The 23,857-nt window shown below is 47.9% G+C and overlaps 2 protein-coding genes across 2 annotated transcripts in view; one reads left to right on the forward strand and one right to left on the reverse strand.

Annotated features, from left to right (window-relative positions):
* Positions 1–23,857, forward strand: part of LOC308163775 (rho-associated protein kinase 2-like) — a gene marked incomplete at both ends in the record, with an annotated part of 257,445 nt that overhangs the window by 122,539 nt on the left and 111,049 nt on the right. The window lies entirely within an intron of this gene.
* The window catches only part of LOC308163455 (uncharacterized protein), a gene marked incomplete at both ends in the record, with an annotated part of 47,666 nt that continues 30,985 nt past the window's right edge, over positions 7,177–23,857 (reverse strand). Inside the window, 2 exons of the mRNA XM_080537642.1 lie at positions 7,177–7,320; positions 7,460–7,623. Of these exons, the coding sequence (XP_080393768.1) occupies positions 7,177–7,320; positions 7,460–7,623 (308 nt within the window). The remainder of the gene's footprint in view (positions 7,321–7,459; positions 7,624–23,857) is intronic.

The following is a 23,857-nucleotide window of genomic DNA, read 5'->3' on the forward strand; positions in this document are numbered from 1 at the left end:
GAGTTTGCAACTGTGACAGAGGGCAAACATTAGTAGAATCTAGTTGAATCGATAGATAGTTGAATCTCTGTATTTGGTTTCCTTTGCTGCGGAAGACATCTCAACAGTCAACAAGGAGAACGGGAGACTGAGTGTTAATAGTAAATCACTGGCTACCCGCATCGCCGCGGGAGTTCGGAGTTTGGTGAGTTGGCAGCGCTAGCCCAGTTTAGCTGTGTCACCGTTAGCCAGCCTTGCTAGCCGCCGGCTGCTAACGTTGGCGCATAGCGAGACCCAAGCCGGACAGAGCCGTCGCCTCCGAGGTGGATTGCGACCGACCGCTGACACCACCGGAGCTGACCGTGGACCACCGGACCTGAGCCATTCACACCTCGTCGTTTTGCTACGAAGACGCCCCTTTCCCTTCAAATTGCAACGTCACTCCCCCCCCTTGTCTGCTGCCTTCCTCGAGTCACATGCGAGCTCCAACCAGGCCTCAACGCGCTCATTTCAGTCCGGGACTCTAAGCCTTTTCAGGCCAGGTACTGTGTGTGAGTGAGTGAGTGAGTGTGTGTGTGGCCGGCGGGGAGGGAGTATATTGGGATGTATATATAATTTGTATAAATAAATGTGTTTGTTCATATTTGATACAGTTGCTGTGTGTTTAGTTGTCTGTATTGTTTAGTTTAACAGCAAATCTAGTATTGGGTTTAAGTATTGTCTTATAGTGTGATTAACTGAGTTATAGCTTGTATTATAATATATGATATATATATAACTGTGATATGCTAGTCTAAAGGGTTGCTGGCGCCCCCTGCCTCTATCCTCCTACACTGCCGATTTAGCTCAGAGTTAGTTAGATAACCAGCCCTTCCTAAAATTCTACAGTCCTTTAGCTACTCCCTGGTTACAGTGGGCATGTCATTTCGAGCAGAAAACCAGAAAAAATAGGTGGAAGAGATGTTGAGATGGAGCTGCTGGCTGCCTGTAGATCTGCTGACGCTGTCTTCACCCAGGGAGAGAGAGGGCATTGATGTGTGTCTCACTGGGGGGGGGGGGGGGGGGGGTAGGGAGGGAGGGGGGGAGGGAGGGAGGGAGGTAGGGAGGGAGGGACGGGGGGAGGTCTTGGCTTCCATACCGCTGATCTGCATTGTGTAGGTACAATATTACACTCATTATATATATATATATATATATATATATATATATATATATATATATATATATTACACTCACTATATACACTCACCAGACACTTTATTAGGAACAAGTTTCAAGTTTATTTATTACATCACATTACACAAGTGTAACAGAGTGAAATTATTAGGCTTCGGATCCTGACATTGCATTGCAGCACAAGACATCTGGAACTCTCTACCCAAGGCTATCCGTGACTCTCCAACCCTGGACATATTCCAAACTGCCCTTAAAACCCACCTGTTCACCATTGCATTCAACCTGTAGTCGCTGTTTCACTGTTTCTTGTTTTGTGTGTTTGTCTCTCTGGCTCTGTTCTGTTTGTCCCATTCCCTTGTAAAGTGACCTTGGGTTATTAATAATAATATGACTTATTATTTATATTTATTATTTATGACTGTATTATCACGCTAGTGATAATCGAGTTCACAGTGGTAAGGTGGCTTGAGCTTAGGGTTGCTGTAGTCCATGCACAAGGGCAGGGTGAGCTAGGGGGAGATAGTCAGTTGATTACAGTGGGCTTGTTCATGAGCCTGATCACCTGGGGGAAGAAGCTGTTTGTTAGCCTCTGAGTTTTGGCCCTGAGGCTCCGGAAGAGGCTTCGTCTTTTGGACGGCATTGGTTCAAACAGACTGTGGTTGGGGGGGCTGGGGTCTAACAGGCTGTGGCTGGGGTCTAACAGACTGTGGTTGGGGTGGCTGGGGTCTAACAGACTGTGGTTGGGGTGGCTGGGGTCTAACAGACTGTGGCTGGGGTCTAACAGACTGTGGTTGGGGGGGCTGGGGTCTAACAGACTGTGGTTGGGGTGGCTGGGGTCTAACAGACTGTGGTTGGGGTGGCTGGGGTCTAACAGACTGTGGTTGGGGTGGCTGGGGTCTAACAGGCTGTGGTTGGGGTGGCTGGGGTCTAACAGACTGTGGTTGGGGGGGCTGGGGTCTAACAGACTGTGGTTGGGGGGGCTGGGGTCTAACAGACTGTGGTTGGGGTGGCTGGGGTTTAACAGACTGTAGTTGGGGTTGCTGGGGTCTAACAGACTGTGGTTGGCGTGGCTGGGGTCTAACAGACTGTGGTTGGGGTGGCTGGGGTCTAACAGACTGTGGTTGGGGTCTAACAGGCTGTGGTTGGGGTGGCTGGGGTCTAACAGACTGTGGTTGGGGTGGCTGGGGTCTAACAGACTGTGGTTGGGGTGGCTGGGGTCTAACAGACTGTGGTTGGGGTGGCTGGGGTCTAACAGACTGTGGTTGGGGGGGCTGGGGTCTAACAGACTGTGGTTGGGGTGGCTGGGGTCTAACAGGCTGTGGTTGGGGTGGCGGGGGTCTAACAGACTGTGGTTGGGGTGGCTGGGGTCTAACATACTGTGTTTGGGGTGGCTGGGGTCTAACAGACTGTGGTTGGGGTGGCTGGGGTCTAACAGAATGTGGTTGGGGTGGCTGGGGTCTAACAGACTGTGGTTGGGGTGGCTGGGGTCTAACAGACTGTGGTTGGGGTGGCTGGGGTCTAACAGTCTGTGGTTGGGGTGGCTGGGGTCTAACAGACTGTGGTTGGGGTGGCTGGGGTCTAACAGACTGTGGTTGGGGTGGCTGGGGTCTAACAGGCTGTGGTTGGGGTGGCTGGGGACTAACAGACTGTGGTTGGGGTGGTTGGGGTCTAACAGACTGTGGTTGGGGGGGCTGGGGTCTAACAGACTGTGGTTGGGGTGGCTGGGGTCTAACAGACTGTGGTTGGGGGGGCTGGGGTCTAACAGACTGTGGTTGGGGGTGGCTGGGGTCTAACAGACTGTGGTTGTGGGGACTGGGGTCTAACAGGCTGTGGTTGGGGGGGCTGGGGTCTAACAGACTGTGGTTGGGGTGGCTGGGGTCTAACAGACTGTGGTTGGGGTCTAACAGGCTGTGGTTGGGTTGGCTGGGGTCTAACAGACTGTGGTTGGGGTGGCTGGGGTCTAACAGACTGTGGTTGGGGTCTAACAGGCTGTGGTTGGGTTGGCTGGGGTCTAACAGACTGTGGTTGGGGTGGCTGGGGTCTAACAGACTGTGGTTGGGGTCTAACAGGCTGTGGTTGGGTTGGCTGGGGTCTAACAGGCTGTGGTTGGGGTGGCTGGGGTCTAACAGGCTGGTTGGGGTGGCTGGGGTCATTGATGATCCTCCGGGCTTTGCTGACACACCGTTTAGTCAGGTGACACTGGTCACTTCCTAGTCATGTGATGACAACAGGACGTGACAGTCTGGCTGCAGCTGTAATTGGTCACGGCCTCGGCCAGCCAGCCAACCAGCTGCAGCGGAACAACGCCACAGTCACCAGGAGGTCATGTCTGGCAATTATGTGTGTGTGTGTGTGTGAATCTGTCTGTCTGTGTGTGTGTGTGTGTGTGTGTGTGTGTGTGTGTGTGTGTGTGTGTGTGTGTGTGTGTGTGTGTGTGTGTGCATGTGCGTTTGCGTGCATGTGTATGTGCGTGTATATGTGAGTGTAGAAGCTGTTTCCCTGTTTCTTGTTTTGTGTGTTTGTCTCTCTGGCTCTGTTCTGTTTGTCCCATTCCCTTGTAAAGTGACCTGGGGTTATTAATAATAATATTACTTATTTGTTATATTAATTATTAATAATAATCAAGCATATTTCATGAGCTTGATCACCTGTGGGAAGTAGCTGTTGGTTAGCCTCTGAGTTTTGGCCCTGAGGCTCCGGAAGAGGCTTTGTCTTTTGGACGGCATCGGTTCAAACAGACTGTGGTTGGGGTGGCTGGGGTCTAACAGACTGTGGTTGGGGTGGCTGGGGTCTAACAGACTGTGGTTGGGGTGGCTGGGGTCTAACAGACTGTGGTTGGGGTGGCTGGGGTCTAACAGACTGTGGTTGGGGTGGCTGGGGTCTAACAGGCTGTGGTTGGGGTGGCTGGGGTCTAACAGACTGTGGTTGGGGGGGCTGGGGTCTAACAGACTGTGGTTGGGGGGGCTGGGGTCTAACAGACTGTGGTTGGGGTGGCTGGGGTCTAACAGACTGTGGTTGGGGTGGCTGGGGTCTAACAGACTGTGGTTGGGGTGGCTGGGGTCTAACAGACTGTGGTTGGGGTGGCTGGGGTCTAACAGACTGTGGTTGGGGTGGCTGGGGTCTAACAGACTGTGGTTGGGGTGGCTGGGGTCTAACAGACTGTGGTTGGGGTGGCTGGGGTCTAACAGACTGTGGCTGGGGGGGCTGGGGTCTAACAAGCTGTGGTTGGGGGGGCTGGGGTCTAACAGACTGTGGTTGGGGTGGCTGGGGTCTAACAGACTGTGGTCGGGGTGGCTGGGGTCTAACAGACTGTGGTTGGGGTGGCTGGGGTCTAACAGACTGTGGTTGGGGTGGCTGGGGTCTAACAGACTGTGGTTGGGGTGGCTGGGGTCTAACAGACTGTGGTTGGGGTGGCTGGGGTCTAACAGACTGTGGTTGGGGTCTAACAGACTGTGGTTGGGGTGGCTGGGGTCTAACAGACTGTGGTTGGGGTGGCTGGGGTCTAACAGGCTGTGGTTGGGGTGGCTGGGGTCTAACAGACTGTGGTTGGGGTGGCTGGGGTCTAACAGACTGTGGTTGGGGGGGGCTGGGGTCTAACAGACTGTGGTTGGGGTGGCTGGGGTCTAACAGGCTGTGGTTGGGGTGGCTGGGGTCTAACAGACTGTGGTTGGGGTGGCTGGGGTCTAACAGGCTGTGGTTGGGGGGGCTGGGGTCTAACAGACTGTGGTTGAGGGGGCTGGGGTCTAACAGACTGTGGTTGGGGGGGCTGGGGTCTAACAGGCTGTGGTTGGGGGGGCTGGGGTCTAACAGACTGTGGTTGGGGTGGCTGGGGTCTAACAGGCTGTGGTTGGGGGGGCTGTGGTCTAACAGGCTGTGGTTGAGGGGGCTGGGGTCTAACAGACTGTGGTTGGGGGGGCTGGGGTCTAACAGGCTGTGGTTGGGGGGGCTGGTGTCTAACAGACTGTGGTTGGGGTCATGTTATTTTATTTCTGTGTTGAACAGCTCAGCCTGATGAAAAGAATGGAAGCAATGATGTCATCATGATGTCAGATTTGGATCCCCAGGAGTAACTGTACGTCTAGCAACAAGACATGAAGATATTTTAGCTCAGCTTTAAAGAGGCAATCTGGGATTGGTACATCCATTGTGGGACTCAACTTAATTAATTAATTAACTAAAATTAATGATATACAGTATAGTCATTGAGGAATATAACTTAGAATAATAATTTAATGCCTCACGAATTGACTTCAACAGAAGCCAAAATAAAATTGTAATAATTGGGTTAGAAAATTATTGTTTTACTTGTTATAAACAATGTCATTGTTAACAAACACTGTATAATTTCAAAACATGGTTAAAACTATCATGTTGATCTCATGGATGGTCGGTTATTACATCCATAGCTCCGTCTCTGAATCTGAGAGTGGTTACATTTCTCCAGCCCCATCGCATTTTGTTGTTGTTTGAATCCCCCCCAAAACATATTTCAAGTGTGTTTTCTCTTTTGTAAGGGTTATACAGAGGTATGCATGGGTTTTAAAGTTTGCTTGGAGATTATTATTTTTTTTGCATAAACAATGATGTTCTGCTTTTTCTTGTATTCAGAAATATTGTTGCTTAATCTAAGTTGTTTCCCTATTTTCCTATTTTGATATGCTGTATTGTTGTTTCATATCATGTTTTTAACACTTTTCATCATATTTAGATATTTTAATAAAGGTCAATTATTGCAGATGCTTTCAATCTGTTTCATTTAGTAATAATCAATGATGATGGCACCCTGCAGAAGAGCTTGTTAGTCGAGGGGGTTCATGTGTTTTAATATAGCATGTAATAACAACCAGGGAAGAATACATAACAGTCCAGTCTTCTGCCTCTCTTTGCAGTGATGGTAATATCAGTAACTGATCTGAACACTAGAGGGCGACACCTCCACCTCTATGAGTAGTGCTGGGGCCTCATTTATAAAGCTCTCGTACACTAAGGTGCGTAAGCAAATTTTCCCGCAATTTTCAAGTATATCCAGCTGCATCCGACACGCGCTTCACCCGGACGCACGAAGACCATCACCAGAGTTAAATCCAATAGAACATTTGTGGAAGGAACCGAAGATCAAGATTCACCAGTGGTCCCCACAAAATCTTCCGGATTTAAAGACTGTCTGTGTTAAAGAATGAGCCAAAATCCCATCTGATCACTGTGAGAGATGTGGTTTTCCATACAGGAATCGTCTTGAAGCTGTCATTGGAAACAAAGGCTTCTCCTCCGAGTATTAAATACATTTCAGTTACTGCGTTCAATACTTTGTTCCTGTGCCATACCACTTTATTGCACATAACGTTTTTCTATGGATTGGAGTTTTCCAATTTGGTCAGTTTTATTGAGTTAATACCAATGTCTGGCCTAAATTGCATGTGAATAGCTGCAATGAAGATATTATTGATTTCAAACGTTGAATACTTTCCCCCAATGTATATTCTGCCTGTATATCCTGTCGTACAATGCAGGTCAGCAAGATCTTCCAACCCCTGGGTCCCCTCCCTCCTCCCTACATGTGTGTATGTGTGTGTGTGTGTGTGTGTGTGTGTGTGTGTGTATGTGTGTATGTGTATGTGTATGTGTGTGTGTGTGTGTGTGTGTATGTGTGTGTGTGTATGTGTGTATGTGTGTATGTGTGTGTGTGTGTGTATATGTGTGTATGTGTGTGTGTGAGTATGTGTGTGTATGTGCGTCTGTCTGTAAATGTTCAACACTACCAACACTCCAGCCCCAAGTTTCTTCCGGAACTTTATTTTTTGTTGTTGTTTTATACCAGATGAGAACCTCTGACATCCTGTCTGCCGTTGCCTAGCAACCCAGAGCACCAACAGATCACAGCAGAAGACAAGCCCACGAGGTGATGATTATGAGCAAAGAAAACAGTTTTATTTCATATCAACTGCAAGTTTGGTGGTGTTTCAAAAATATACCAGCGTAAACGCACACTACTGTCTGTTGATGATGATGTCACCGGTGATGTCACAGAGACCTGTCAGAGTAGTCATCGGAGAAGTCTCTCTCGTCGTAGCTGTTGTGCATGTTGGAGTAGTCATCGTAGTCATCGGAGAAGTCTCTCTCGTCGTAGCTGCTGTGCATGTCGGAGGGCATGGGGGAGGGGCCAGGCTGGGGGAGGGGGGGTGGGGGGGGTCAGAGGTCAATTGGACGTTCTGAATGTCGTCAGTGAATTGTTTCTGCTGGGTCTTACCCCTCTCTCTCTCTCTCTCTCTCTCTCCCTCCTGCTCTCCTCTCCTCCATCAGTTACCTGGTTGTGTTCATCCCCTCTACGGCTCCTGTTGGTTCTGAAGTGGACCAGGCAGAACGCGACCAGGCAGAACGCGACCAGGACCCAGAGCAGACAGGACCAGTCCTGGACCAGCCAGGAGGTGGCCTCACTCTGGACCTCCTGGGCGGGCCGCGAGTTTAGTCCTGGACGAGACAGGAAACAGGTTCAACTCTATATTCAACTGAAATCTATACAGTAGAGGCTCAATTGACATTAAAACAAAAATCTTTTGAATTCACGATTGAAGCATTTAGAACCATATCCCCCATCACCAAAAGACACACCTGTACAGTTTCAACCTGAGGAATAACCATCTGAACCTTTATATACACCTGTACAGTTTCAACCTGAGGAATAACCATCTGAACCTTTATATACACCACAAACAACTGTCTGGTTTTGTAGTTGAGTTTCATAAATACCTGCTGTATCTGAATCAGTCTGGGATTTCAGTTTCAAGAGGTATCTGTCTCCAAGTGGTTGATTTCGCGCCATTGTTTTCTAAAATAACATCCTTGTCGACTTCACCATGCAAAGTAAACATTGGAAATGATTGGGAATGTTCTACTTTTGCCAGTTGCCTTTCAAAAGATGCATTCCGTTGGAAACCATACACATTCTAATGATAGGCCAACATTCTGAATTCTGATACATTCTGACATCACATTGTTCACCCTTGATGCCTTGCCACTAGGTGGATGTTTGACACAGATGTTGTGCATTGGCTAAATCAAGTGATGTTGTTTGAACCCTTTACACCACTACATTCACTTGTCTGCTTTATGCCTGAAGAAGGTCAATGACCGAAAGCTCGCAATAAAACAATGTTTTTGCACAGTGTTTGAGTGTGCGGATGCTGTTATTTTATAACACATTGTTTACTCAAATGCATTCTAACATGTTCACATCTTGTATTAAAAGGCTGATATACTAAATGCTCTGTTGTACAACATGGCACAGCTTCAACAGTCATGTCAATACCTTGTGAATTCAGTACATGGTACTGAACGTGTGTTCTTGATTCTGCTCATGATGTAGCAACCACATGATTGAGTCATCAGTCATGATTGAGAATCTTTGAAAAATCTCCTTTCACCAAAATAAAGAGAGATACCTCAAATAGAGTAGGATTTCTATCTCTCTCTCTCAGTGTGTGCGTGTGTGTGTGTGTGTGTGTGTGTGTGTGTGTGTGTGTGTGTAATAAACAGAGATAGGTATATCTGTTGGGTGGTGGGGTGGGGTGGGGCAGGTGAGAGAGGTGTATGCTGGGATGCTGGTAATAAAACAAGGTGAGAAAGGAGAGGGGTGTGTGGAGGAGAGGTATAGTACAGTATGAAGGGGGAGGAAGGAAGGCGTCCATGTTGTGCCTCCTAATCCGACACGCCCCCGTGAGCCTCGTTCTGGCGCCCCCTCCCGGCCGGATTGAGTGGGCCGGATCTCTGGCTCTGTTTGCAGCAGGTGTGGGCTATTACGTTTCAGCCCAGCTGTCCCAATCACCACCTGGACAGCCGCCTACTTAACCCTGCTACAGACGGAGATCCAACGCTTGGACATAACTTTCTGTATGGACCCCCTCTGACTACTCTCATCTGGATTTCCCTCCCTGGCTCGACCCCTGGACTCCCCTCTGGACTACTCTCTCATGGATCACTCTCCCTGGCCCGAAAAGGATCTCGGACTTTGCTCACTAGGGTAGTATCGCAGCACATAATACAACACCCCTGACCTCATACACGCACACACACATAGTATAATTACACACCCCATAACTATCGCCTGCATCACACCTTATGTTTGTTTTTCCACTAGTTAGTGTAGGGCCTATTTCTTTGTTTATATCATCCATAATAAATCATTATATATTCTCCTGGCCTCTGTCTCTGTTTCTCTGGGGTTCCACCACATTTGGCTTTTCCAGTTTCAAGGTGTGCATAACAGTATGTCCAAGCCATTATGAGCCAAGGTGGAACTCCAGAGAACAAGGGTGGTTCCCCGGGTATTGGGGTTCTCCCATTAGTCGTAGATTTACGCAGAGAGGTAAATAGCCATGCTACGCAACTTACCAGTCTGCAGGCCGAGCTCCATTAGGCCTTCCCCACGGTCCAAGGCCAGATAGCCGTACTGGAGAATACCACCCGTGCCACCGTCGGGGCTGTAAATAGTCTCGAGACGAAGATGGACGCCCTGTCCGGGTCTCTCGCCTCCATCCAGCGTTCTCTGGACCTCATCGCCGCTGGCAGCAGACCACCCCCTGACACGAGTTCCATATCTGGGCAGATGACTAATCCCCCGGTCGATCCTGTGAACCCCGTTTCGCTCTATCCTCCTGTCGCTCACTGGGAACCCAGGTTAGTCAGCCCCGCTCCATTCCATGGTGACTTTGATTGTTGTCGGGGTTTTCTGACCCAGTGCGAATTAGTATTTACGCACCAGCCTTCCAAGTACTCCTCCGACGGGGCCAAGGTAGCGTTTATCATGTCTCTACTCGCTGACAAAGCGCTCAAATGGGCCATAGCCGCTGTCGGGAGCAGTTCAAGATACTCCACGGATTACCCCCTGTTTAAAGCGGAGTTCCGGTTCGTGTTCGACCACCCCCAGGACGGGCAGGATGTAACCGGCCGCTTGTTAGCCATCTCCCAGGGTTCCCGCTCTGTAGCCGAGTACATGGTCGAGTTCCGTACTCTAGCCACGGAGACAGGCTGGAATGACGGAGCCCTCCTCAGCCTTTTCCACAAGGGGTTACATGATTCCATCAAGGACCTGTTGGTGCGCGACGATCCCGGCACCCTTAATGAGCTGATTACCCTGGCCCTTAGGATGGATGCACGCCTCCAGGTACGACGCACCGACCGCGTCCAGCGAGCTGTCACGCGCCCCACTACCTATCGCGCCGGAACGACCCCGCCCCCTTCTCTGCCCATGCTGCCTCCTCTCGTGGCTACTTCCGGGGCTGGGGAGCCCATGGAGATCGGCCGCTCTCGGCTCTCGCGAGAGGAGCGAGAACGGAGGCTTCTCAACAAGCAGTGCCTGTACTGCGGCAAGGAGGGGCACATCATCCGGGCGTGTCCTGTCCGGCCAAAAGACCCAGCTCACCAGTAGGGGGCATACTGGTGAGCAACACCTCTCTCTCTCAGCCCCAGGTCACCCCCAGTCGCCTATTCCCTGCCACTCTCACCTGGGGGAAGGACACCCTGTCTGTCAGCGCCCTCATCGACTCCGGGGCTGATGGTTGTCTAATCGATGAAAACTTAGTCCACCAGGCGGGCATCCCCCTAGTCCTTCTAGACCGCCCCATCATGCCTAGGGCCATTGATGGCCGTTCCCTAGGAACTATCACCCACACCACTGGGCTTATATCTCTTACGATCTCCGGGAATCATACCGAGGAGATCCGGTTCTTTGTCCTTCAGACCCCCACGTCTCCCCTGGTGCTGGGTAGACCCTGGCTCGAGAGACATGAACCTCACATCTCCTGGGCTTCGGGCCAGATCCTAGGCTGGAGAGGTACGTGTTACGCCTCCTGCCTTCGCTCCGCCCTGTCTCCCTCTAGCGACCCCAAGTCTAAGATCACTCCGCCTGACCTCACCGGGGTTCCTCACATCTACCACGACCTAGGCCAGGTGTTTAGCAAGGACGAGGCACTCTCCCTTCCACCCCATCGCCCGTATGACTGTCCTATAGACCTCCTGCCTGGTGCCACCCTTCCTAAAGGTAGACTTTACAGCCTCTCACTCCCTGAAAAGGAGGCGATGCGTAACTACATTACGGAGTCCATCAACTCTGGTATCATCCAGCCCTCCTCCTCTCCCCTCGCGGCTGGATTCTTCTTCGTATCCAAGAAGGACGGTGGGCTCAGACCTTGCATTGATTTTCGGGCTCTGAATGACATTTCTGTAAAGAACCGTTATCCCCTTCCCCTCATTAGCTCCACCTTCGAACCCCTCACCCATGCCAAGGTATTCACCAAGCTGGACCTACGTAACGCCTACCATCTAGTCCGCATCAGGGAGGGGGACGAGTGGAAGACCGGGTTTAACACCCACCTCGGCCATTTTGAATACCGCGTCATGCCTTTTGGTCTATCTAATGCCCCTGCTATTTTCCAGGCCCTGGTCAACGATGTCCTTCGGGACATGTTAAACATTTTTGTTGTTGTGTACCTTGACGACATTCTTATTTTTTCTCGGTCCGTGGAGGAGCACCACCAGCACGTCCGGCTAGTCCTGCAGAGGCTCCTGGAGAACCGCTTATTCGTGAAGGGGGAGAAGTGCGTTTTCCACACCAGCTCGGTCACCTACCTGGGTAATGTGGTGGAGGACGGACAGATGCGGGCGGACCCTGCCAAGGTCAAGGCCGTCGTGGAGTGGCCTCAGCCCACGGACCGGACCCAACTTAGACGCTTCCTGGGGTTCGCGGGATTTGTGAGGCGGTTCATTAAAAGGTTCCTCCACCTCACGGCCCTTCTGCTGGACCGCCGCTGCTGAGACCGCTTTCGGCACACTAAAACACCTGTTCTCCTCCGCGCCAGTGCTGATCCACCCCGACCCCGAGAGACAGTTCATCGTAGAGGTAGATGCTTCGGACACGGGGATCGGGGGGGTCCTCTCTCAACGGTCGGGGGAGGACCAGAAGATACACCCTTGCGCCTACTTCTCTCGGCGCTACGAACCCGCGGCCCAAAATTACGACGTGGGCAACAAGGAGCTGCTGGCGGTTCACGAGGCCCTGAGGGAGTGGAGACACTGGCTGGAGGGAGCCAAACTACCGTTCCTGGTGTGGTCTGACCATAGGAACCTCACTTACCTTGGGTCCGCCAAGAGGCTCAACTCTCGACAAGCCCGCTGGGCTCTTTTTTTTAGTCGTTTCGACTTCACCCTTACCTACCGTCCCGGCTCCAAGAACGTCAAAGCTGATGCTCTCTCCCGCCAGTTCCCCAAGGCGGATTCGGGTGTCGCTGAGGGGGGAGATACCATCCTGTCCCCGTCCCGGGTGGTGGGGTTCGTAACCTGGCCCGTCGAGGCTTTGGTGAGACAGGCTCAGCGGGCCGAACCAGACCCTAGGACCGGACCCCCTAACCGTTTGTTTGTGCCTACAGCTGTCCGAGCCAGGGTGTTGGAGTGGGGCCACTCCAGCTGCTTCGCTTGCCACCCCGGCGAGCGGCGGACGGCGGCATTCATCGGGAGGAGGTTCTGGTGGCCCAATCTCAGGGGGGACACCAGGGAGTTTGTGGCCGCCTGTACGGTGTGCGCCCGTAGTAAGGCCTCCCATCGGCCTCCTGCGGGTCTCCTGCAGCCTCTCCCGGTGCCCAGCCGACCGTGGTCGCACATCGCCGTGGACTTTGTTACTGGGCTCCCTGTCTCCCAGGGGTGCGACACCATTCTCACCATCGTGGACCGGTTCTCCAAGGCGGTCCACTTCGTTCCCCTCCCGAAACTGCCCACAGCGGCCGAGACGGCGGACCTCCTAACTCTCCACGTCGTACGCCTCCACGGGATCCCCTCGGATGTGGTTTCTGACCGGGGCCCCCAGTTCGTCTCCAAGGTCTGGCGGGCCTTCTGTAGAGGCATTGGGGCCACCACCAGTCTCACCTCCGGGTACCACCCTCAGTCCAATGGGCAGGCCGAGCGGGCCAACCAGGCTCTGGAAGCCGCTCTCCGATGTGTCTCCGCCCACAATCCCTCCTCCTGGGCGAAATACCTGCCGTGGGTGGAGTACTCCCTCAACACTATGGAGAGCGCCGCCACTGGTATGTCCCCATTCGAATGTTCCCTGGGTTACCAACCCCCTCTGTTTCCCCAACAGGAGCTGGAGGTGGCGGTCCCAACCACCAGGGCCCATCTCCGCCGGTGTCGCAACGTGTGGAGGACCGCCAGGGCGGCGTTGCTCCGCGCCACCGAGCGCGCCCGGCGGAGCGCGAACCGGCGGAGGGTGCCGGCCCCTGACTACCAGCCAGGTCAGAGGGTTTGGCTGTTGGCCCGGGACCTGCCCCTCCAGACCTCCCAAACCTCCACCCGGAAACTCAACCCCCGGTACGTTGGTCCCTATCCCGTGGACCGTATCGTCAACCCCACGGCGGTACGTTTGACCCTTCCTCCCTCCCTCAAAATACACCCGGTGTTCCATGTCTCCCAGCTTAAACCTGTGGCCGCCAGCCCTTTGTCTTCCCCCAGCCCGGCTCCGCCGCCACCCCGTGTCCTGGATGATGGGGACCCGGTATGGACGGTAAACAAACTTCTGGAGGTCCGCCGCCGGGGTCGCGGGTTTCAATACCTAGTGGACTGGGTTGGCTACGGGCCCGAGGACCGGACTTGGGTGCCTGCGTCCTATCTCGCCGACCCGTCCTTATTGGAGGATTTCTACCGAGCCAACCCCGGGGCCCTGGGTCCGTCGTCCGGTGCCTCCCCTGAGGAAGGGGGTACTGTTGTGCCTCCTAATCCGACACGCCCCCGTGAGCCTCGTTCTGGCGCCCCCTCCCGGCCGGATTGAGTGGGCCGGATCTCTGGCTCTGTTTGCAGCAGGTGTGGGCTATTACGTTTCAGCCCAGCTGTCCCAATCACCACCTGGACAGCCGCCTACTTAACCCTGCTACAGACGGAGATCCAACGCTTGGACATAACTTTCTGTATGGACCCCCTCTGACTACTCTCATCTGGATTTCCCTCCCTGGCTCGACCCCTGGACTCCCCTCTGGACTACTCTCTCATGGATCACTCTCCCTGGCCCGAAAAGGATCTCGGACTTTGCTCACTAGGGTAGTATCGCAGCACATAATACAACACCCCTGACCTCATACACGCACACACACATAGTATAATTACACACCCCATAACTATCGCCTGCATCACACCTTATGTTTGTTTTTCCACTAGTTAGTGTAGGGCCTATTTCTTTGTTTATATCATCCATAATAAATCATTATATATTCTCCTGGCCTCTGTCTCTGTTTCTCTGGGGTTCCACCACATTTGGCTTTTCCAGTTTCAAGGTGTGCATAACAGTCCATAGGGCTGTGTAATGACACGTTTGGGCCAGAGCTTTAATTCTCTGTGTATTACCCACCAGGTGCCTGATAGGGGTATAAAAACAGGGGAGGGCCCCCGAGCCACACAGCCCTACATCTCCATAGGCCATAATAACACAGTGCACCCATCAAAACAGCAGATAAACGCAGGGTACTTATTAAAGCTGCCAGCAGTGATAAGCCTTAGTGTGGTATGCTCTGCTCTCCCCCCCCTCCTCGAGTATTCTGTGTGAGGTTACTTCAGACAGCAACAATAGCATTACACGCATCCAGCTGACCCTGAACAGCTGATCTTACCAAGACTTACCAACCAGCCAGAAAACACTGCTCCTTTTCCTCTCTCTTTCCCACAGGTGGAGAGGACAGCTCTATCCTATCAAATGTTCGAAAAGGAGTAGGAAGAAGCCTGTCCTACCCCTGTTTATACTTAACAATTATGCTTACATTATATAATCCAATTAATTAATACATATATTTCAGTATCATCCGTTCTAATACTTTTTCATTCTTAATATTGATACAACACAAAATAAAGAAATAAACATAATTTTCCATTCTTAATACTGAAACAACACAAAATAAATAAATAAAAACATCAGTATCCACAATGTAATACAGAAGAAAAAGACACAGAAAACCACACCTTAGTTTCCAGTAGATGAACAACCTTCCCTTTCCTAATTTTGGTATTTAACAAAAATATTTTTTCTTTTTTCAAATAGAGCAATATTTCTGCTCTCCTTCATATTTTCCTCTAGCCCATTCCATGGTAACTCCGTAGAATGATATGCACCTGCTCCTGAGATAATAATGTGAGCATAACCCTTGTTAAAATTGTGGTTGCCTCTCAAATGATATCCCTTATCCCTCTCTATAAATAATTTGTTAATGTTACCTGGGAGTTCTTGAGTCTTTGCTTTATACATTAACTGTGCCAATTTAAATTTGAATAAGTCCATGAGCTTTAAGGCATTTGACATTAGGAACAAGTTATTTGTGTGATCACGATATCCGACCTTATGTGCAATTCTCATAGCTTTTTTCTGTAGTGTAATCAATGGGTTTAAAGTGCTTTTAAATGCATTTCCCCATATTTATGTAAAATGTAAATGTATGTAAAATGTAAATGTATGTAAACCAGCTCTTTTCCCTTCTTGTTTTTAGTTTTTTTTCCTAGCACCAGGGGAGCCCCCCCTTCCACATTTCGGTGTTTGGTACCTGTACTATATCAATGACAATAAAGACCATTCATTCATATCTCCACACAGTAACTCAAATAGGGTAAGACAAGACAACAATATAGAGTATACAACATCCTCAGTTCCAGAATATGTTTTGCCCTGCACAATACTGCAATACTCCTTGATACTTTGGATCTAACGTATCTTATATGAGATTTCCAACAGAATTTACTGTCTAATATAGGAGTGGGCTTAAAGTGCAGACTCTCTGCTTTAGGTTAAGGGTATTCACATCCAAATTGAAGGAAGGGTTTATGAATTATAGCTCTTTTATATATAATAACCAAAAGTAATTGGACAAATGACTCAAAAGCTGTTTCATGGGCCAGTGTGGGCTATTTATTCCTTCATTATTTCTTTATCAATTAAGCAGGTAAAAGGTCTGAGTTGATTCCAAGTGTGGCATTTGCATTTGGAAGCTGTTGCTGTACACGCACAACATGCAGTCAACAGAGCTCTCAATGCAAGTGAAACAGGCCATCCTTAGGCTGTAAAAAATAAATAAAAAAATCCATCAGAGAGATAGTGGGAACATTAATAGTGGCCAAATTAACTGTTCGGTACATTCTGAGAAAAAAATAACGCACTGGTGAGCTCGGCACCACAAAAAGGTCTGGACGTCCATGGAAGACAAGAGTGGTGGATGATCACAGGATCCTTTACATGGTAAAGAAAAACCCCATCACAACATCCAGCCAAGTGAAGAACAGTCTCCAGGAGGTAGGCATATCATTATCCATGTGTACCATAAAAGAAAGACTTCACACAAGCAAATACAGAGGGTTCACCACAAGGTGCAAGCCATTCATAAGCCTCAAGAATAGAAAGGCCAGATTAGACTTTGACAAAAAAACATCTAAAAAAGCCAGCCCTGTTCTGGAACAGCATTCTTTGGACCGATGGAACTAAGATCAACCTGTACCAGAATGATGGGAAGAAAAAAGTATGGAGAAGGCTTGGAACGGCTCATGATCCGACGCATACCACATCATCTGTGAAAAAACGTGGAGGCAGTGTGATGACATGGACATGCATGGCTTCCAATGGCACTGGGTCACTAGTGTTTATTGATGATGTGACAGAAGACAGAAGCAGACAGATGAATTCTGAAGTGTTTAGGGATATTCTGTCTGCTCAGATTCAGACAAATTTAGCAAAGTTGATTGGATGGTGCTTCACAATACAGATGGACAATGACCCAAAACATAGTGTGTAAGCAACCCAGGACCTTTTTAAGGCAAAGAAGTGGAATATTGGCCAGAGCAATGGCCAGTCAATCACCTGATCTCAACCCAATCAAGCATGCATTTCACTTGCTGAAGACAAAACTAAAGGCAGAAAGACCCACGAACAAACAACAACTGAAGACTGCTGCAGTAAAGGCCTGACAAAGCATCACAAAGGAGGAAACCCAGCATTTGGTGATGTCCATGTGTTCCAGACTTCAGGCAGTCATTGCCTGCAAAGGATTCTCGACAAAGTATTAAAAATGAACATTTTATTTATGATTATGTTAATTTGTCCAATTACTTTTGAGCTCCTGAAAATAGGGGACTGTGTATAAAAATGGTTGCAATTCCTAAACGTTTCATACAATATTTTTGTTCAACCCCTTGAATTAAAGCTGAAAGTATGCACTTCAATTACATCTTGATTATTTAATTTCAAATCCTTTGTGGTGGCAAACAGAGCCAAAATTATGGAAATTGTGTCACTGTCCAAATACTCCCAGACCTAACTGTATATAAATAAATGAATGTCAATGACCCCAGGTGTGGGACTTTATTAGGTCAAACAGGTTTGAGGGGTCAGGCAAAGGACATGGTGGAGTCAGGCAAGGGTCAGGCGATCATCGTTGTAATCCATGGAGCAGGGCAGGAACCGTGGTGCAAGGTGCTGGGCTGGAGGTGTCCATGGTGCTGAGCGCCCACTGATGAGCTAAATAAAACATTCTATTTCTGATGAGTCAACAGCACTAGGGCTCCTTCACAAAACCCTTACTGGAATCTTCATACACTGTGAATTAGTCTTTACTTTCTGATGAGTCAACAGCACTAACCCCATCCAGTGCGACATGTAGATAGCATATATTTAGAATATGTAAAATGCAAAAACACCAGAAATGCAAGAAAGTTTATGAGGTATACCAAATGGAATTAATAACAAGTGTTACAACCCTTCTGTCAAGAGTAAAATAAGGGCCTAACAGGGTAGAGTGCAGAATGTACAGGTGTGTTGCAACACAAATGCCAAAAAAAACTGTACAAGGGATCAAATCAATTCAAGTTGTATTTGTTTGTTTATTCATAATGAATGAATGAATGAATGAATGAATGAATGGTCTTTATTGTCATTGCTACAGTACAGGTACCAAACCACGAAATTTAGGAGGGGTGGCTCCCCTGGTGTTAGGAAAGGGAAAAAAATAAATTAAAAAAAACTTTAAAAAAAAATCACAAGAAGGGAAGGAGCTGGTTTACATAAATAAAGGCTATGTACACTATCCACTGTACTATACTGTACAGATAGACGGCTAGGGTTGTCATATTGCACAATAGTGTTATTTCACATTTATTTAAAGTGTCGCAGTTTGCAGGCTTGAAATGTACATGTTTGTGCCTCAGCACTACACCTGATTTTTTCAGTCCAGCAGCTGCCATCAATCCGTCCAGACTGTCCAGGGCCCAGAACCTAGGTCTTTGCTGTGTTCAGGGCCTGGACGGCCCTGTGGTAGAAGCTGTTCTTCAGTCTGTTTGTCCTTGCGGCCAAGGTCCTGAACCGCCTTTTCGAGGGCAGCCTGGTAAAGTGTTCGTACCCAGGGTGGGTCGGGTCCCTGGAGATCTTGATACATATAATAAATATGTACAGATAATATGTACAGATAATGACAGATGTTCAGTGTCCAGTGTAGTGTAGTGTTCAGTGTTGTGTCCAGTGTCCAGGTTCCAGGTTCCAAAAGCTTGGTCAAAAGGACGCAAGGGTAAAAAACCTGCGCACTGTGCATCCAGGAAAATTCCCCTGCAGCCCTTAGTCGTAGAGCGACTACTTACCAGTTTGCCCACCAGTGCAAAGCTGCGGCCCCCACAACCCCCCCGAGGGACCCCACACGCCCGACCCGCCCCACCACCGGCACACCCGGCCCAGCCCACCAGGCTCAGACTATCATAGCCCTGCACGAGGCTAGCCGGGTCAGGTGCCCCAGCGGCAGAACAGACCAAGCACGCAGGCCGGCCCAGGGAGCCCAGCGCACGGCAGGCAAGCAGGGGCGAAAAACCTGTACACAGCGCCTCCAGGAAAAGTGCCACTAGACCTTAGGGGTCTAGCCGGTGTGTATCTTATGAGTGATAAATCATTGCTGTTTGCACTTTATCGCCAATGCTCTTTTAACATTGTCTCTATGGTCTTTCAGCTTCCTTTTTTCTTCTTTGCTCAAATTTTCGACCATGTGATGGGCAAACAGCTGCTTCTCACTGTTGAGACAAAATGTTATAAAGTGATTAATAAATAATTTAAGAAACTCACATGCATCAGTGGTTGCAAACTGTCATGGAAATTGTATTAGCACTCTCCAGCTTACCTCAAGTCATACTGTGGTCCACATTTATACATTTCCATGGCTTTCTTATTGGAAACACAGTCCACAGATAATTTAAAAAACAAGAATTAGACATAAATAGACATAAATAGGGGGGATTTAAATAAAAAATAGAATAGAAATACATTAACTGTACATAGCTCATAACTGTATATAAATATCTTCGTTTTGTCACTATTTGCACTTCTGGTTATATGCCAAACTGCATTTTGTTGTTGGTACTTGTACTCAGCAATGACAATAAAGTTGAATTATCACCTTCAATAACACATCCTGGTACAACTCCCTCACTGTCAAACACAAAACCAAACTCTCCCGTACAGTCAATCAGGCAAGTAAAATCATCGGCTCACCTCAAACTCCCCTGTCTGAAATCTACAACCGGTCACTAATCAGGAAAGCCACACAAATCACACAGGACCCCTCTCACCCCCTCCACCAATCATTTCAGCCACTTCCATCAGGCCGCCGTTATAGAACTCCACTGGCCCGGAAAAACACAGATAAAAAATCATTCATTCCCACTGCAACCACCGCCCTGAACATTTAAAAAATAGGAAGCACACTGTTTTTCTTTTAAACCACAATATTTTAGCATTTTAGCTTTTAAATCATAATACCGTTTTTCTTACTATTATTTTTAAATAACTAGACTTTTTAAATAGGCACTACATTTTATAAACACTGCTATATCTGTCTGTTTTTATTGTATGTATGTGACCTATGTGTGTTTTTAATGTGGATACCGTATTCATGAACTGCACAAAGCCTGTCAAAGGAGAATTTCTGTCACTCTGTGACAGACAATAAAGCAATCTTGAATATTGAATCTAATCTCATATCTGATAACGCTAAACCACATAGGATTACCCAGTTAGCCAAGCCTGATTTATGAACAAAACTACGTGCGAAACAGCCAAATGCGTAACACATCCAACAACCTAAATAATAAATACATATATGAAAACTATAACGTTCATTAATCATATACATATATGTATAACTATATGTTCATTAATCATATTTCGAAATTCTCACCTGAGCTGTATTTGCCATTGTCCTTTAAAATCTCGCGGTCCTCTAAAGTCCTTTAAAATCTCGAGGTTTCTCGCGGTTACTTATGTGATGACCCGCTCGAACCAAATATGGTCTTCAATAGTCCGGGTGTCGACACCCTGCGGATGCAGCTGGACCCTTCTCTCTTAAGGCCCAGACCAAAGTGATTTACTCGTTAGGGCTTCAATGAGTCAGGTGAATATAATTCCAGGGTTGAACTATATATTCTGAAGTAACTCCAAGTCTTCTAAAGTATCCAACAGCGGTGGCTGTTGTGTCTGGTGTTAAAAACCATGGGTTCCTCTAAACAGATGTCCAATGATGTCAGAATCAAGATAGTTCACTTTTAGGTAGGCTCCATAGGTATTGAAAAGGTCTCCCTCCCCTGACGTGGTGGAGGCCTTAACAACCTTCTATCAAGGTGCTATCTATTCAATTAGCCTACCTGACTATATAATGGCTCTCTTGCACTGTTTGTATGTATTTACTACGGCCGAAACCGTTGTCCTATTAAACATTTTCTTTTGCATCTGGAACCTGAGTGTGCGGCTTCTATTTCTTTCAAAAGGCTAATCCTAAAGCCTATAGGCGATCACTTTGCATACTGGTGCACGTTAGCATAGGCTCCTGCTAGATTGTAGTGCAGGTTTGGATGAATTGGGATTGACATACCAACAAATATATGAAACACTCCTGATCAGAGCTGTTTATCGGGTCCGGACAGGTGGATCAGCTGTAGGCCTTGGGTCATTTACAACATTCCCAATGTTTTTTTTCCTAGCTCAAAGCTAACTAGATATCAGGCAAAGACAGCAACACACGGTTTAACTAATCACCATGCCTTACTAGCCTAAAGTAGTTACCTTCATTTAGACACTGACATTCTAGTGCCGTTGCAAGTGGCCCCATAAGTTTACAAACTCACTCATGTAAAAAGACACCACACAATGATCCAAACACCTTTTCAATGTTTAATGGGTTATCACTGAGCTCTATTGTAGCAATATCAAACATGCGGTCTGGATGTAAGCGCCTTTAGATACAAAGTGGACAAGGCAGTATAAATAATACAATGTGCACTGTATGTCATCATGGAAAATATATACTGTGTATATTTATTTATATATGTATAAAACGTGCTTTTCAGAAACTTCTTGGATAAAGGAGGGCACTACAAAGCACACCACTACTCTCCACCTGTAACATATGAGCTAGATACACACCACGTGCCCAAGAGGAATTCTTTACAAAAATATCAGAGCATGACATTCAAAAAGCATTACATGTTACCGTTCACTGCTTCAGCTTGTGGGAGATATTTGCAGATTTTTAAAACGTTCTTTTTAACAAAAACATTTGTAAACTTTACCCTCTTGTTACCAGGAATAATATTTAAAAATACACATTCTTACTACAGGTGGATTTACCAAAGGCATGAAGGCAACAGCACTTACATAGTTACCTTAAAGGGATGGTTCAGCCTATTTTCATGTTTGGGTGAATATCCTCACAGACCAGTAGTGAAATAATCTCTGGTATTGCGTTCTCTGCTGTGCTACTCCCAGCAAAAGCTAATAGTCAACAGCGGTTTCTCAGATAGACAGGATTCCAAGGTACCGAACATTAGCATGGTCTGATTTGAGCCCAAATGCTGTCAGAGAAACTAAACTATGTTTAGTAGCATGTTATGCTTAAAAATGATTTATTGAAGTAACTATTTTATTTTCAATAGTATGCACAGTCTCTATAATCTATTTGCTGAGAACTGGAACAAAATGTCAAAAAGCATGTGCAGGGTTGTCTAGTATATAGTGGCTACTAAACATTGTTTGAATATCACATTTCTGATGAGATTTATAGCAGGTAATTCAGACAAAGCTAAATTCCTTGGAATCCCATCTATTGGAGAGGCCACTGCTTTCCTGTTAGCTTTTGCTGGGGTTAGGGTTAGGCTAGCTACCAACGGAACAGTGGAGAAGACTGGCCTATGAGGATAATTCTGGGTAAGATGATATTTCACCTCAACATGAAGGCTACGCCATACGTTTAAGGGCAAAACTAAACGCATGAAAGGTCCAAATCTACTTCAACATGTTTTAAGTCATTCAATGCTTGTGTTCTATCATTGGTTTGCCCAGACGTAAATTCATACCATAAAGGAGTCAAGCTGTTCTATTGGTTCCCCCTCTTGCATTCAAGCTGGCTGTAGTAAACATACTTCCCTCTAATAACCATCATGCTGTGTGGTAAGTAAATACAAGTTATTGCCAGAGTGAAGAGCTATCAGACCTATATGAGCAACTTCCCCTGGTGACACATACCAGTGTACAGTACTATTCTTCTCTTGTGGGTGTAGTGTTCTGTACTAGATACTTCAGATGCATTGTAATCATTCACTGTATAATACCAAAAATAAAACTATTCACCTTGGCCACAAGCATTCAGGATGGCAGAGGAGCTCAATCCTCTCCACTTTTGCCAGTCCGGTTCTTCTGGTAAGTGTAAAAGGTAAGTGCTTCAGTCCTCCTCGCCCCCCTGCCATTATGAGAGCTCTGTGTTCTGTGGCGAGGGAACTTCAGGAGCCTCCAGGCCCAATATCAAACCCTAGACACCCTCCTTCACCTTAAGGAGTATGGGGAGAGGGTGCATCACATAAGCACAGACTACAGGTACATGAGCTGGTTGGCACGTCATCTGTCGATGGACTAGCAGTGTTGAATGACTGGCATAACTCACATTTCGACACAGGACAAAAAGACTATGACTCTAAAAAGGCAGAAGCGGGATAGAGAGAGAAGTCCTCTGGGAGAAGCGTGAAGGAGGATCCTATGTGTGCATTGGTTTTTTGGGATATGCTGAGTGGAACATTGTTTATCATCAGTCCTTTTTGATTGTGTGACAGGAGGAAGCACCCACCACCTTGAAGCTGCACCACACCTCCCCAGTAAGGTTAACTGGAAAAAACAGACAGAGATGAGGGAAGAGTTAGTTTCTCCATAGTGTCAAATAGGTGTCCCAAAGTGCATAACACAGTCCTACATGTCAGAATACCAGTCATAAGGCAGGGCTTGACATTAAGCTTTTTCAGGTACTTGTCCAATCGGACAAGTGAACTTATCTTTTACTTGTCCGAGAGCTCAAGTTACATGTCCAAATATGACTATGCGCGTGTGTGTGTCTGTCTACTAACACACTACAACCCAGTAATACCTTACATTACAATTCCAACAATTACTGTGGATCTACGTGCACGCCAGAGAACGTGATCCTGCCAGCATTAATGTTTTGATTCAAAGGCATGATGCCAGATTCTCTAGGCATGACAACATGTCCGCACTCCCCTTCTCAGTGGACATAGATTGTTTGACAAGGCAGCTACATTGACAAGGCAGCAGACATTGACAAGGCAGCATACATTGACAAGGCAGCTACATTGACATGGCAGCTACATTGACAAGGCAGCA

This window comes from Nansenia antarctica (genome assembly GCF_963989245.1).
Source record: "Nansenia antarctica genome assembly, chromosome: 8".
In the NCBI taxonomy this organism is placed as follows: Eukaryota; Metazoa; Chordata; class Actinopteri; order Argentiniformes; family Microstomatidae; genus Nansenia; species Nansenia antarctica.